The sequence below is a fragment of the Pygoscelis adeliae genome, unplaced genomic scaffold (assembly GCF_000699105.1).
Source record: "Pygoscelis adeliae isolate BGI_AS28 unplaced genomic scaffold, ASM69910v1 Scaffold120, whole genome shotgun sequence".
Lineage (NCBI taxonomy): Eukaryota > Metazoa > Chordata > Aves > Sphenisciformes > Spheniscidae > Pygoscelis > Pygoscelis adeliae.
In genome coordinates, this window is record NW_008824032.1 from 3,006,414 (window position 1) to 3,023,121 (window position 16,708).

The 16,708-nt window shown below is 38.2% G+C and overlaps 1 protein-coding gene across 1 annotated transcript in view; it reads right to left on the reverse strand.

The window, feature by feature from the left end:
* The window catches only part of STXBP5L (syntaxin binding protein 5-like), a 211,335-nt gene that overhangs the window by 46,752 nt on the left and 147,875 nt on the right, over positions 1–16,708 (reverse strand). Inside the window, exons 17-19 of the mRNA XM_009329260.1 lie at positions 9,019–9,144; positions 4,121–4,272; positions 2,376–2,447 (exon numbers count right to left, since the gene is read on the reverse strand). Coding sequence (XP_009327535.1) covers positions 2,376–2,447; positions 4,121–4,272; positions 9,019–9,144 — 350 coding nt within the window. The remainder of the gene's footprint in view (positions 1–2,375; positions 2,448–4,120; positions 4,273–9,018; positions 9,145–16,708) is intronic.

Genomic DNA, 16,708 nt, shown 5'->3' on the forward strand with positions numbered 1-16,708 from the left:
GTTCCCCCTCCCCCCCCGGCCCTTTCCCTCTTCAGTTGCAAGGCACCCCAGACTGAAAAATCAACACTTCCTTTATCTCTCTGTCCCAGTATTTGAGGAGATTCTCTCCTATAAACAGGGCAATAAATATCTTTTTTTGCCCTAATGATTCATAAATACATATCTCTAACTTGGATTCCTTCCATCCAAGTTAGAGTAGTAATCCTGCCTTTCTAAAATTTATTCACAAGTGTCCAGACGTGAACTTAACATTGCCAAGATGAACTCTATTTTTTTTTGTGCTGAAGTCTTCTCTTCGCTACTTCAACATAGCTAAAAGCACCACTGTCTTCCCTGATACTCTAATCCATAATACTGGTTTCATTCTTGGAACATCACACTTTAACTTTCAGATTCAGGCTGGATAGTAAACTGGACTGTTTCTTCCTGCAAATCACCTCCAAAATGACCAACAAAAGTCTAAGTATCTTGCTTATTGATAATCTCTTTTTTGGTTTCAGTGCCTGCAAGTCTTATCCTCTCAAACTGATCCTCATGAAATTATCTTCCTGGTTCATTACTTAATTGAATCAACTCCCAATATGTCTTCCCATTAACTTCCATTTTCATTTATATAACCCTCAAAACTTTAGACCTAATGCTTATATTATCACATGACTGCATCTTCTTTTGCCTTAATAATATCAGCTTCAACTGCACAATTTCCAAAAATAATTTATTTTTCTTTTCCCATCATCATCCCTTACGAGAAGAGATAAACTTGTAAGCAAAGTCCTAAATCCATTCTCAATACCCCTTTTAAAACTCCTATCTCAGATAAGACATATAGCAAAGGGTAAGTTGAGAATGACTTAGCAAGATATTTTACAGTCTATGACACATTCCTGCCCTGTTCTTTATCTTATCACCTGGTGCATCTTTCAGATCATACAGTACATACTCCTGTATAAGTATCAAATGGCAAAAGCAACAACCAAATAATTTTTGAGGAATGAAATGATGCTGTTAGTGACCTTGCACAAGAGTCAGACTCATACTCCTCAGTCATGATGTATACAGAAAGATTTTGTGGACTTTTCTCATTTGGGGGTTGAAGATGGAAACAAGATAATACATTTTCAGCTATGAAAAACTCTATGGTCTGTGTTTGTCATTTTGAATGAAAATGTTGGTAAATTTTGGTCTTAGAATTTATTAATTTTTTAGTGGGGGGAAACCCCCAAACCTTTGACTGCAGTCTGTCCCTCAGGTTCTCTGTTACAGACTTGAAATTAGCAAGACCAGACTAATAAACTTCAAGACATTATACACCAAACCTTTTTATGGACTGCTGGATTTGTAACTGGACTAGTCTTTTAACTAGACAGGCCACTTTTTATGAAGTATAATGAAATAAAATCATAGAAATCAGTTGTTGAGTAATCAGTCTACAGAGACGGAATAGAATTTCTTGTGTGAGTGTACAAATGTATTTCAATAGCTACATAACGCTGTATTTATGTGAGATGATAAAACAACTGCCACTCCTTTATCTTGCCTATACTGAGTATTTAATGTAAAATTGCCTATCCAGTTGTTCTATGAAAACTACTTTAAAAAGATGAATAAGAGGCATCCTGGAGACCTAATTACATATAAGCACTGCAGTTAATTAAGATACATACAGCTCATCTGTTGAACAGTCATTTTTGAAAAATTAATTATAGCTTTGTTCATCTCATTCTGCAGTGAATACTAATATTTAAATTGCATATCACTGTAATTCAAAATTTAAAGATATTAAAAACATTAATTTTCATAGCTCTCTTTGATGTATGTATTTTTATACCCACTTTACATTCCCCATTAAAGATCAGAGGCATGGAATGGTTCCCCAAAGCCAAATATTGAAGTACCAAACGAAGATTAAAATTTTAAATTTCACAGCACCCAATTCAATTGGTACTGTTTTAAGCCACATTGCTCTTCTGAAAATAGGGAAGAATTAATTAATAACTACAACCAGGCAGTGCCATTGCAAAACAAGAAATGCTTCATATAAGTAGACGTACACTGAAATAAATGTAAAACCAAAGAAAGATACTGTCATCAAGTACGTAACATTGTTGAAAGCTCATTTCTAAGGCCCAATCTGCCCCCTATAAGTCACTGAGGTTTCCTCATTGACTCTTTTGGAAGAAGAAAACAGATCTGAAATATCTGTATAATAAAGGTAATTGTGAAAATTAAGTATGGTTGACATCACAAAATGTAATAAGTTTGCATGCATGCTGAATGTGTTTAAAAAAACACATTACGAAGCACAAACACATGGGTTTAAGTCAGGCATAGTCCAATCATGATAAAGCTATTTGCCTAACCTTTATAGAACTTACTCTGATAGGAAGTACGGATCCGTTTCGTTAAATCTGGATAAAAGTTAGACAGGCCACGCATGCAAAAGTTGTCTTTGGAACATGCCAGTACACCAGCATCAGCAGCAGGCAGAGGAAAGAGAGAAAAAACAGTCTAAAGTGAAAGGAAGTGATATCATAACCAGCACCTAGAACAGCCAAGGTGAAGAAATTTCAGCAGATGCTTACCTTCCAATTGGGAGATACAACAACAAAAATAATCAAAAAAGTTAAGGATGTGGGATGGATGGTGAGAAAGCAGCTGAGCTTTTTTTAGATACATCATTTCTATGAGCGTTCTAGAAGTGTGCATTCCTTCTTAGCAGTCACTTATCCCCAGCGGGCTCCATTCTAGCTACACTGCATAGCTGGAGCATCGCCTTAAAGAATTGGCCAAGACTGTCACCAACACAGAGAAATCCTATGCGGTACAGTGCTGAAAATAGTTATTTCTACATCAGCTACCCTCCACCTTTTGTACAGCGCTCTGCAGCACGTTGCTTGTGACTAGCTGCTCAAATTACTTTGGGAGCTGCTGTGAGGCTGGCTGAACCAGATAGAGAAGCTGAAGGTAGCTTAAAGCTGCTTGTCTCTTCTCTCCTCAGCTGTGCCAAATTTACATCTTCAACACTTGGCACAGATGAGAACTAAGCTTGCCATGATTAAATGCCTAGAAAGTGAGATAAATGGTCTTTCAGGAATGGAAGTAGGCCTGAAGGCTTACATTTTGTTCTCTAAATTTTACTTTCTGTTTGGAGTACAAACATATTCCCAATTAAAAAAAGTTTCCATTGACTCTACGGAGAAATAGGATTTGATGATTTAGTGCAGGGTCTGCTGATGAAAATGCTGATGTCATAAACCCGCTATAATCTGCTGCTTTTATAATTTTGTGGTTAGATTTAAAAATGAACATTTTCAAACAAATTTTTAAATCTAATTCTAGAACTTCACAGCTATGTAAAACATTTCATAATTGTGTCTGAATCTAGTATGTTACTATGGAATATGTAGAGCAAAAAGACTCGAAACATAGAAGATCTGACTTTTTTTCTCTCGTACAAGTAAATTTTTTAAATAACAAAAAATGTATGGTAAAGTTTAGCTGCATTGATGGACTAATATTTCTAACACACAATGCATAATAATAGCTATGACTTACAAATGTGATCCTCTTGGCATCAAATTTTAAAATGGGGTACAGCTGGATTTAGTAAGTTTGTATCAAAAACTTCAATTCACTAACAAAGTGGCTGATTTGAGCTACTTGTGCTACCTACATAACATTTCTCTCAGGTGTGACACTTCTCCAAACACAACTGCCTATTCAAATACCAATGAATAGCACTTGGCAGAAGATACAATTAAGTTTAAATTGAAGTCTTACCTATTGGTATGAACTTATTGAAACCAGAAAGAAAATAGCTTACAGACTACGCTTCGAGTGATGGCCAGAGAAACAATTTACTGCTCTGCTCACTACAATTTTTTTTAGAGACTCAGCTAAGGGAATTACTTGCTGACCTCCATCCCAAAAGAATAAACTTTGTAAAACATTTTGTTTCTGAGAAAGTGTCAGTATCTAAAACATGTCAGGTTTCTTTTGTCAAGTTATAGAAACTCCATCGGCCGGCAAATAGTCATGCATTTCAAAAGCACTATAAAAAGCCACAGGCAAAAAAACAAAGAACGTGTCAGGCTCACAACCACAGTAATTTATTTCCTACCTGCAGCAAACTGCTTGCTCTTGCGAGGTGAACGGGGTTGACGCTGGTATGGATCACTTGATCCATATAGGTCAAGTGTTCCCATGCTCAGCAGTACTGTCTTCTGCATAAAGTCCACAACAGCCAAACCATTGCAGTTTCCAAATGCCACTCTGAGGAAAGACATGTTCCTCAAAGGTATTAGTAATATGTAATCAAGTGGTGCAAACAATAATTATTAATTATTATTATGAATTCTCCATAAACATTTTCTTCAGAAACTACTCAAAGCTTACTTTTTATAATTCTTTCAGATTTGTAATCCTGAATTTATAAAATTGTGTCCTGAAACACAATAATTGGCATTCCAGAATTCCAGACTGCCCACTTTAATTAACTTTCTATGCCAAACGCATTGCAATAATGTCTAAATATAATTCTAGTAATACTGATGTAAATTAAGAGTACAAATCTGGACATAGACCTTAAAAAGTGGTTATACATATATGTAAACTACAAATATAAATTAAAATATAAATAAAAATAAATTTACAGTTGTTATTTAAAAATCTAAATATAAATGATAAATGAAATATATTAAGCTGTATTGTGGAGATAGCCAAATCTGAAAGATGTTTATAAAATTTCTTTCCAAGTCTGTCAGCTTGGCTACATTGTAGATTCCTGATAAATCAGCTTCTACCCCTCTGAAATGATTCCATAACTGACATTTTGATCGTGCTTTGAAACAAGATCTCTCAACTGGTATGAGATTGCCTAAGATCTGGACTACAGTCTTGTTATAAGGAGAAAGAGATGGAACAATTTATATCTTTTGCTGCCTAGAAACTCCCTTTAGAAGCATTCTGCCCTGATTGTGCTCTATTGTTACTACTGATTCCCTTCTGACACCAGTTTCAGAAAGAGGAAAGAAGTTGTATTGGACCAGCAGCACTTTCTCTTCTCCCATAAAAATGCTTTCTGTTTATGTTTTTTCTCCAACTTGCAAGGGGTGGAGGTTGAGGGGGGAATTAGACAATACGTCTATCTAAGAAAATTGAAGAAAACAAAACACACTAAACATGTCTATATGTAAGATCTGGGAGAAAGTCTTGAAGTTAACCATAGCATATGGAAACCCATATATCTCAGCAGATAAAATCTCACTAAAGCATTAAACCTATTTAAGATTTAATAGCAAAATAAATTCACAGAGCATATGCCTATCCACAGGATCCGTATGCCAAACTCTTGCACTGCATTGTTGGAGACTTCATTCAAGCAGAAATATTATATACTGACGGCTATTCTACAGAAGTGTCTCCTTTCCTATCAGACTGCAATTTTAGCTTCCAGATTGAAAGGATTACAGGTACAGCCACAAAGAAACTCAAAATCCCAAACCATGCTCAATCATATTAGGAATCATTTGTGATCAAGTTCCGTCATTTTATGTAAGAAGTGACTAAGGTGGTCAGTTCAATGCCCTGCAGGATATTTAAACACTCAGTTCACACTAAAAATGAGCCATGCACTCACCTCCACCTGACTCTTCTTAATATAGCTCCAAAATATCTTAAAGGAGATATATACATTTGTGTGTGGAAAAACAATAGGGAAAAAGAGAAGTAACAAGATGGAGGAAGGAGAAGCAGGGTAGACAGAACATTTTCCTCTGTTGTACCTTTTCTTTTGCTTCCATTATAAAAAAGAGGGTTCCATATAGCAAATAGAAAAGGTAAAGGGTGAAAATGAGGTGAGTTTTTCTTATTTGTCAAACTGGCAATTTAAGGCACCATCTACAACAGTGGCTCAAATTCTACTGGTTGTTACTACACCATGTTTTCTACCCTTGATGTAACACTGACTTTAGTACAGCATCTATGGAAATGCTATGAACATTTTTCCCCATTGACTATTCACTGATCTGTAGCTTAAGCAGCTACTAATATACACCAGCTTAAAGTGCGTACAAATACACTTTCATTTGGCAATATTTTGTGCTTATGTGGAAAGATCATAAGGTGCACTGAGGAATAAACTCCATGTTTTATGAACGTAGAGTAATATCTGCTTCAGAAATTACTATAGCCTGTTTTGCTTAGTAGAACAAAATAATTTTTAGAGAGTTTCCCTGGGACAAAAAGGAACGCTATCCGTCATATTTGCTAGAAGATCATTCTGTGCAAAGTTTTATATGTCTTCATGTTTCTTGACACAAATCGACTGATAAAGAACAGTAAAAAATTATTTTGCTATTTGTTTTTTTCATCCTTGTATTTTGCTTTAAAGCATATGTTAATAGGCATTGTCAGAGAAAGGATATTGAAGTAAAAAAGATTACTAGTGTAAAGTGTGACAGCAATTCCTGTGTTCGTAAGTCCCTGTGTTCTAAGTGGAGAAGAAAAATAAAGGAATAAAAATGATGAGTGTCAATCTCATCTGTTAATGCCTTAGGCCACAAAAATTATAGCCATCTACATTTTGAAAATGATTAACTTGAGATTTATTAATCTTGGAAAACATGAGTCACAAGAAGAGCTAGTGATCACACACTCTGTGGTCAGCAAATCCACAAAACGGATCATCACTTCCTGGTCTGTATTTTTCTAAACTTCCCTAAGTTCACACAGCATGGATATAATATTTCTTATACCTAGAAAAATTACTTTACCAAGAAAAATCAGAAATGGCTCATTAATATTATAACACTTCTGAGGAATAATAAGAAAATCTAGACAGACATTACTGTTAACAAGGCTTAAGATAAATTGCTAACATCCAAGTCTTTATAAAATCAAATACAAAATAAGCACAATGAATTTATCAATTTTGAGTGATGAACAGAATTAGTTGCTAGGAGATGTTCTATTCTGTGGGTATCTTTCATAGAAATGTCATAAAATCCTCATCAGACATTTCTTGACAATTAATATGTAGATTGGCTGAAAATTTTTATCACGAGCTGGTAATAAACTTTCAGAGACCGCTTTCAGTCCAACAGAACATACTTTAAAACAAATTTATTATTTGTATTTAACCTTGTAGATCTTCAGCTGTAATTGAAGCATTCTGTAAATTTTTCTTTTCTACTTTCATAACATAAAGAAGGTTTTTGATGATTCATTTCAACACAAATGAAACAGGTGTTAATACTTCTAATTTGTAGCTTGGTACTGTTAAAAGTAAACAAAATACATTAAAAAAAATTTCACAATGTCTGAAGCCTTTTATCTTTGCTGGGGATAAAGTTTTTTTTATATCTCGCTTTAGTCCTGTTTCATGGCTGCAGTAACATCAGGGACACTAAGTTCCTATTATTTGTAATATACAGTTACAGAAATCAAAGTAATTAAAAGAATGCTGGAAGTAGACACTCCAGAACACACTTACTATCCTATGCCTTCCTCCTCGTTAAACTGATTATTATAGGAAAAAAAAATTAGGCAAAAGATGACCCAAATAACCCTACAACTAGCATGGCAAAAATGAGATATCCTCAAGCTTTATGCTGAAGTGGCACAGTTTTTCCACAATGTGAGGCTAGATAAACAGGAGAAATCTAAAGTATTAAACAAAAATTCTGATGAAAGATAGGATTGTACCTTGTTACAGGCCCAAGGAAAAAGTTGAAAGAGGCAAGAGAGAGGGAGAGAGAAGAGACTCTGCAGAAGAAATTTAAAGAAATAGGCCTTTCTTGGGTAGCTTTTGAAGGAAATTTAAATTTAGATTATTGGGCTATTTCATGGATACATACATTTATTTCTGAAACACTCATGTACTTAGTATATGGTGTTTTAAAGGAGGCTGTCCTGTAAACTATTACTGCTCCTAGCGAAGGAAACAGTTTAAAGCATTTGATTGAATCAGGTGCATTTAGGAAACCACTGTGAGTACTAGGAGAACTGCAACCTGTCAGAGTAGTTTACAAGTGAGAGAATGGTGTGATTATTCCTGAAGTCAGACGCTGCCTTGAGGCCTGAGACATGAAAGGGAGCAAATTAGGCAAAACCCAACAGTTTGCATAAGTGACAAATGCATCTAGCTATGGTAAAACAAAAGAAACTTGTAGAGTTCATGAATAGGAAACTGTCTGGAAATTCAGGCCAAGGACTTGACAAAACAGCCCCCAAATGACAATATTTTTGCACAAATATAAAGTCTCTGCATAAAATTTCCAAAGTCTCTGAAGAGAGTCAAGTGACACTGAAAATCAGTAAGAGTCAGACACCTAACACCCATTACAGCCTATAGTTTTTATTGGAGTAACACCTCCTACAGGGAAAACCATTTTAATGTATCTGGGCGACTCTCAGTGAGAGAAACCATTAAAAATTAGCAAATAAATTGAACTTGAGGAAAAAAATATACACAGATACACTCACTTTCATTTCCATACAGAATTTAGCATTTGAATGTTCCTTATTCAATTTTCAATTTCAGGTCACTGGTTCTCTTGCAAACAGAAATTAGCACAGACATAAAAATGCTGTTCTCAGAACACAATTTCCAACAGTTAAGATACAATGTCACGATAAATGACATTTAACACTTAATCACATCACCATTGTCTGTGAAATGTATTTCACCTTGGTGATCCTTTCAAAATAACTTTAAAAATTACAGATTTGAAAGGTAGTTAGATTTTATTTGAAAGGATGAACAGAATAATATGAAAAGATTCAGTCTTTTAAATAGGAATAGTAAAAATACAGGCAAGAATGTCAGTTTAACATCTCATATTACAATTTTTATGTGAGTTCAAATAATTTTTCCCCAAGAATCTGGGTTATAGCACCTTTTGATTATTTTTACTCTGACTTTAATTGTCTGCAGGAAACTTCAAAGTATAATTGGAAAATACATGATTTAGTGCAATAAACAATAAATCAATGCAACCTGAATTTTGAGTTACTTACAGTCCATAAGCAGAGTTTACAGCAAGACTGGTAATCTGCTGTGGAGGCTCACCATCCACCCACACCAACTGAATAACAAGATCTGCTTGGTATCCAGGAGGCATTCGCACAGGTCGAGTCTTAACGCTAAGAAGAAGAGGTACAAAATAAGAACAAACAAACAAACAAACAAACAGACTGGGCCATGAATAACAACTGATTCTCTTGAGAAAATACTAGTGAAGCACAATCCCTTAATAAGTCCAGAGCAGTACCAGCACTTGCAGCATACTGTGCATATACCCATACATTGAGACCAGGCATTCCAATCAGAATAGGGATATTTTGGAGGAATTCCAGATTTTTACTTTCATTTCTGTTGTAGAAACAAATCTGAAAACTTCAACATTCCCTACAAGAGAAACTCTGGAGCAGATGTAGGTGGGGGTTAATAAAAATAATTTTTGCTTAATCATTTTGCTTTGATCTTCCTTTTTCAGAATATTTTCTTACGCTATATAATGCACACTTAAAAATCATCATGAATCAATTTGAATGGAAAACCTAAAATACTTTCTTCTGAAACTTTGAAACAGGACATTTCCGTATTTTTGGAACTTTCTTGCTCTGAAGTAAAGCACGACAGAAAAATGCAAAGAGGCAAGAGAAGATGAGAAGTTGTACCTTTCCGTAGTGGTCCTCACCATTGTATATTCAAAACTTACGGACTTGACAATTCTGTTTGTCCATCCAGTGCAAACAAGTCCTGTTTTCTTCTTAGGAGTATAATTACCTAATATGTGATCTGGTCTTAACGAATGAATGCTTCCTACATAATCTGATATGATTATTAACACCTTTTCATATTCTTTTATGGCAAGTTCAGTGACTTGCAAAGCAGGTAGTGAAGGTGTACATGTTAAGGGGAGTGTAATAACAGAACGCTTCCATATGACTTCTTTATTTGTGTTCTTTACTGGTAGAACTTAACTTGATGATACACTGAAAGAAGATATTATGCAATAACAGCAATTCTTTGAGGAATTCATGTTATTCATTAGTACATTCACACTGTAGGTAGCATTTTTACTGTAGCTGTAAATGGTGAGACTGCTTATATTGCAGCCCTCTGCACACAGTCATAATAGAGTGGTCTATCACATATAATCTTCTATCCCTGTGAAAAATAGTACCTGAAGAAAGACTAAGAATCAGGAGAGGAAGGAGAGCAGCTAGTTAATATAGACATGGACAACACATTCTGAAGAACTGCAATTTTGGGCACATAATATTTCTTTCTGCTGTAAGTGCTTCTCTATACGTATATCTCTACCATAAGTAACTTAGGCAATATTATCCTATGTACTGGATCTTACAGAAGAGATCTTTGATGACGCTGATGATGCAGACTATCTGCTGAACATGACTATGACGTGACTCAGCAAGCTTTCCAAGCAGCCCTGGCCCATACACCTGAAAAGATGATGGATCAGATTGGAAATAATCCAACTAATTTCTATTCAGAAGCAAGTAAATAAGCACTTCTTTCAAGAGGGGATATTCAAACTTATCATTCAATAACCAGGGCTATCATTTTTTTTGTAGCTACACTGGCTGCATCTGTTGGGATGGAGGCCTTGGCTGCAAATAGGGCTACTGGAAATCTTGGAAAATTGAAGATAGATGCAGAAAACTGAAGTAAAATGAAGTCAAACATAACCATTGAATGACAACACGGCAAAACTTCTGAATGAGATAACTCCAGTAGCACAACTGACAATGTACAAAGCAAATAGTGCTCTAATTCTGACAGAAGTTATGAAGAACAGAGGACTGCACAATACATCTCACATTTTTATGGTTTGACATAGAGCATGAGAAAAGACTGGACATGGATGTACCTTATGACCCAAAGAGATAAAATCTCCAGCTCGGTGTTAACAGTACAGGCACTTGAAGATAATTTTTGGAAAAGTTCTTAAAGCATAATGCCTATTTTGTTAATAAGACCTTAATATCTGTGGTGGGTTAACCTCGGCTGGCTGCCAGGTGCCCACCCAGCCGCTCTCTCACTCCCCCTCCTCAACAGGACAGGGGAAGAAAATAAAATGAAAAAGCTCGTGGGTTGAGATAGGACAGGGAGATCGCTTACCAATTACTGTCATAGGCAAAACAGACTCAATCTGGGGAAAATTAATTTAATTTATTGCCAATTAAAAATAGAGTAGGAGAGTGAGAAACTCTTTGAAAAGACAAAATGAAAAACACCCTCTCCCCACCCCTCCCTTCTTTCCAGGCTCAGTTTCACTCCTGACTCCTCTACCCCCTCCCTCACCCCAAGCAGCACAGTGGGGATGGGGAACAGTGGTTGCAGTCAGTTCATAACACTTCGTGTCTGCCACTCCTTCCTCATGATTTTCCCCTGCTCCAGTGTGGGGTCCCTCCCAAAGGCTACAGTCCTTCAGGAACAGACTGCTCCAGTGTGGGTCCCTCACGGGCCACAGTTCCTGCCAGAAAACCTGCTCCTAAGTGGGCTCCACTCCACGGGATGCAGCTCCTGCCAGGAGCCTGCTCTGATGTGGGCTCCCCATGGGCTGCAGGGGGACAACGTTAATCACCATGGTCCTCTCCACAGGCTGCAGGGGAATCTCTGCTCCGGTGCCTGGAGCACCTCCTCCCCTTCCTCCTTCTCTCATCTTGGTGTCTGCAGGGCTGTTTCTCACATTTTTTATCACCCTTCTCTCTCTCACAGCTGCTGTGCAGTGTTTTGCCCTTTCTTGCACATGCTTTCCCAGAGGCACCACCCTCTTGGCTGAGGGGCTCAGCCATGCCCGGTGGTGGGTCCGTTGGAGCTGGCTGGAACCAGCTGTGTCTGGCACAGGGCAGCCCTGACCTCTCCTCACAGGGGCTGCCCTACCGCCCCCCCAACACCTGGGCACCTGCACCTGATACAACATCTTTCATAACTGCCTTTTCAAAATACATTCACACCCTGCCTCGAACTGTTTAACCATTTCAGTAACACAGTTTATGCTGTACTGCTTATATTTTTATTGTAGAGAGTTCACTAACCTTGCCAAACCTTTCCCTTATTTACTATTTAATGAGAAAGGCATTCCTCATCTATCTTTCTAAATGCATTTCCTTAACAGTGGCTTGGCAAACTATTATATTTCTTCTGCCTGTCCTACTGTTCAGCCCTTACATATCCATTTATCTGGAGCAGTTATCAGCCACTCGGCTCAGATCTTGTCATAGGAAGCATGACAGCACACTTCAGCAAGCGGGATGCTTTTTGCCATCCTCCTCTTCCTCCCTCTTCATTGTCTAGGACCAGCTGTGAGAACAGACATCCATGCCAGGGGTCTGGACTACCACTCCTCTCTCACCTGCTCAGGGTTGCTGCAGTTGCAAGAGAAAAAGGACACAGACACAATCTTGACCCAAACTGGAAGGGAATCTCATTGTGACAACGTGTAAATAGTGGAGATGAACAGCACAACATATAAGTAGTGGAGATGAACAGCACTTTATCTGCTTGGTTAGAGACAAGAAAGTAACCATGTTTATTTTCTTGCATAAGGAGCCTTATTATCCATGATTGGTGACAGACTGCAGCAGATACAGCAACATATTACAACTCTAGCATGCCAAAAACTGATGGGTGCCAAAAGGTGGTGCTGGCAGTAGTGAGATAAGACTTTCCAAAGTGCAGGTTGACCAAACCAGAGTAAGCACATGGTGTAGCAGGGTTGCACAAGACACCTTGTTGGAACTAATACATGGTTGTGTCAAGCCTGAAGAGAGGAAGCAGCAGAAACAGGAGCTGGTACAGTGGCACCAGCTGGTGCAGCTGGTGAAAGAGCTAAACAGTTCATTGCTAGATGTGTGATGCCTTTCACAATCACCTGCAACTTTCTCAGGTCCTGCAGCCTCCTCAAACTCCATAGCCCTATCAGAGTATACCTATTATACCTAAGGATATGGGGTCACATATCTGGGTATCACATATCTGGATATCACAGCAGAATATATGCAGCATTTCAGGATAAGGAATGAGACCGTCACTTGGATCTTCAAGATATAACCATCTCCTCTCCCCTTCATGACCTTGACCTGCTCCTAGCTTTTCCCCTCTCTGACTGCAGAAGTACATAAGTTGTGTGGCAAGGTTTTGGTAGTGGGGAGCAGGGGGCTGCAGGGGTGGCCTCTGTGAGGAGAGGGCAGGGGCTGCCCTGTGCTGGACACAGCCCCATTCTAGCTGGTTCCAGCTGGCTCTGCCACAGACCCATGGCAGGACACAGCTGAGCCCCTCAGCCAAGCTGGTGGCACCTCTGGGAAAACATATTTAAGAAAGGGCAGAAAATGCTGCCTGGGAGTAAGGAGTGCGGAAAAAAAAGAAGTGAGAAACAGCCCCGCAAGCACCAAGGTGAGAGAAGAAGGAGGAGAGGAGGTGCTCCAGGTGCGGGAGCACAGATTTTTCTGCAGCCCATGGAGAGGACCATGGTGGCGCAGATATCCACACTGCAGTCCATGGAGGACCCTATGGCGGAGCAGGTGGATATTTCCTGAAGGAACTGCAACTTGTGGAGCAGCTTGTGGAGAGCCCACACTGGGCCAGGTTTATCCCGAAGGACTGTACCCCATGAGAGGTACCCCGCACCAGAACAGGGAAAAGTGTGAGGAGGAAGGAGCAGCAGAGAGGAGCTGTTATGGACTGACCACTACCACCATTCCCCATCCTCCCCTTCGCTGCTCAGGGTGGAGGAGTTGGTAATGAAGGAGTGAAGCTGGGAAGAAGGGTTGGTGGAAGACAGGTGTTTTAATTTTTTTGTTCCTCACCATCCAACTCTATTTTTACTGGCAATAAATTAAATTACTTTTCCCCAAGTTGAGTCTGTTTTGCCTGTGACAGTAATTGCTAAGTGATCTCCCTGTCTTCATCTCAACCCATGGCTTTTCCATCTTATTTTCTTCCCCTTGTCCTGTTGAGGAGGGCAAGTGACAGAGTGGCTGGGTGGGCACCTGGCAGCCAAGCAAGATCAACCACCACAGTTGGCAATAGCTTTGTACTGTTTTCTATTAACAGCAAACCTCTGCTCAAAGTTTTGCACTTTCTTACCTGTTCTGCTGGCACTAAAGCTTTGCCCTTTCCTTTGTTCATAAGGTACATATCCATGAGCATTTCTGAAGTGACACTATCCATAAGCTTAATGAAGCCCTGGATTACCCAGGAGTGTTTGTTGTGAGAACAAAGGGACGAACATCTGTGAACCCAAGCTGCTAAGGGAGAGGGGTCTTTTCAGACTGGGGAAAATTGAAACTACAAACAAGAGTTGTATACAATGAAGATGTATTTTTTTTCAAACAAACTTCACAGCAAGCAGAAGCTGAATATTTCATACAAATAGTCCTCCAGAGTATCTTTTGTGATGGGGCCCTTCTTATGTCTGTGGTTAAGCCTTTAAGAGGCATACTAGTGGCGGTGTTTCCATCTTGCACCCCATTTTCAGTTTTCAGCTCCTGCCCTTAAAAATGTTATAAAAAATATAAAACAGGTAAATGAAATCCAAGAAGTTAGACTTAAGTCTAATGCCCTTTCAGCTGAGCAGATATACTTTCCATCCGTATTTTCTAATGAATAACTGATGATGTGGAAGGACACAAGAGTCAAGCACACTGCTATGGTGAGTTCCAACAAATATCTATCGAGGCAATGCGTTTATCCTTTTCTTCTTCTAAACAAACTACCATCAGGCTGATAATGGCTGAAGAATTAATTCTGATCTTCTAATACACATTTTTATTAAGATATTACTTTTCCAATGTGTTTTTAACAACACACTGAAAAGATTAGAGAACTTGAAGTGCCTTCTAAGTTTTCTCTCAGATTGTTGTTACCTGAGCAAAAAAAGTAAACACCTTTCTCTCTCTATTTTTCACTGCAAATTTGAGGATCTTCTTTGCTAAGATGGATGTTATTTCACAGGGATTTTCCTAAGCGTAGAATAAGTTGTAGTTGGTGAAAGACCATAAAACTGGAGTAAAATAATTTCAGATTTCATGATTCAGTTTGTCATTCCCATGTTCCTGTAACACCTTCCTCTTTAAGGATGTTTGAGCCATTTCCCTGGTTTCACTAATCATCTTGCTTGAACAGTAATGTTGATACTTAGTTCTTCACCTTGTTTTGGATTGCTTTTTTTGAAGTGTTTATATTATAAGCCTAAACAGACTGCAGGCGTATGCACAGAAGGAATGTAGATATTTCAGTGATTTCCTTGACATGTTCTTGTTATGCTACACTGAATTTGGTTGTTGCCAAGTTTTGGTTTTTAGTTCTCTTAATGAGATAATCACAGACAGTTCTTTATCATTTTGGAGCTACCTGGAGCTACTGTCAAAACCCTTGATTGACCTAATTTTGGGATGATACTAAAAGTCTGGGAACAAAGACTTACATTCTGGGTACAGCTTTTTGATGACAGTATTTACATCAAAAATATTTATCTGGATAATCACAAATACATCAGTTTCTTATGTTATTATAGCTGCATATTTGATTATAAAATCTTCTGAAATAAGGAAGAACAATATTTATTCCACACTGCTGCTTGCCTCTCTTGGTAACATTTACTTCTGATTTCAGAAAAATGCCAAGTTTTCATTACTTCAGTCCCTTCAATCACTTGCTTTCTAGTACCTATTCCCAGACAGAAACACATTCGGTCATCCTGACTGCTGACCAGCAAAAATGATGTAGTGTGGACTGCCACCCATTTTCCATAACAAGGTTGAGAAGCAGATATGAAAGTAAACACAGTGAGGCCAAGATTAAAAGCTAGTCTGTATATAAAATTTTACATGGATTATCAGATTCAAGGCCAGGTTGGATGGGGCTTTGAGCAACCTGGTCTAGTGGAAGGTGCCTCTACTCATGGCAGGGGGGTTGGAACTAGATGATCTTTGGAGGTCCCTTCCAACCCAAACTATTCTATGATTCTATCAATATAGTTCAACCTGTGCACTGACCCTCCATGTGTAGGTGGCTGCAGCTTTACGTTATTATCACTGTATCTTAGATTCTGTACTGCTGCCCACCTGAATGACTTGCATATAAAATCAACAGCATCATCCAGGTCTCTGCTGGGTTTTCTGCACTTCCAGCAGTACTTTCACCTTATCACCGTAATTCTGCTTAGAACAGAAGTTTTTTGACAGAAAAGGAATGTGGACCTGGTTAGGGTTTGGGGGAAAAGTGTGGATATTTATATGCTTTTCCCTATTAAAAAGGATGAGAGTGTACACAGTATGCTTTTATATAAATGTAAGAGGGAGTATGCCAGCAGTTCTAGTAGAATAATTACTTTGACTTTGAAAAATCACTTCTCTGTCAAAATAAGTTTACATTTACTTTGTGTAGAATGGGACAAAAATCAGTTGGCCAGCTTAATGTGAGATTATATGGAATTAAGCAAACTCCTAAAAACTAACCAGCAGAACCTCTACTGGTTCATTACAGCTTTTCTGCCTCCAAGATCAACAATTCCTCTCCTCCCCAGACCGAATCAAATAAGAATCCCTTAAGGGAAAATCTTAGCCACTGAAATAATCGATTGCATTCTTGCTGATTTCAATGGCATAAATAGATTTCACATTGGGATATTTTTAATAACTTCTCTCTGCCTCTGCTATTGATTTTCATGGTTTA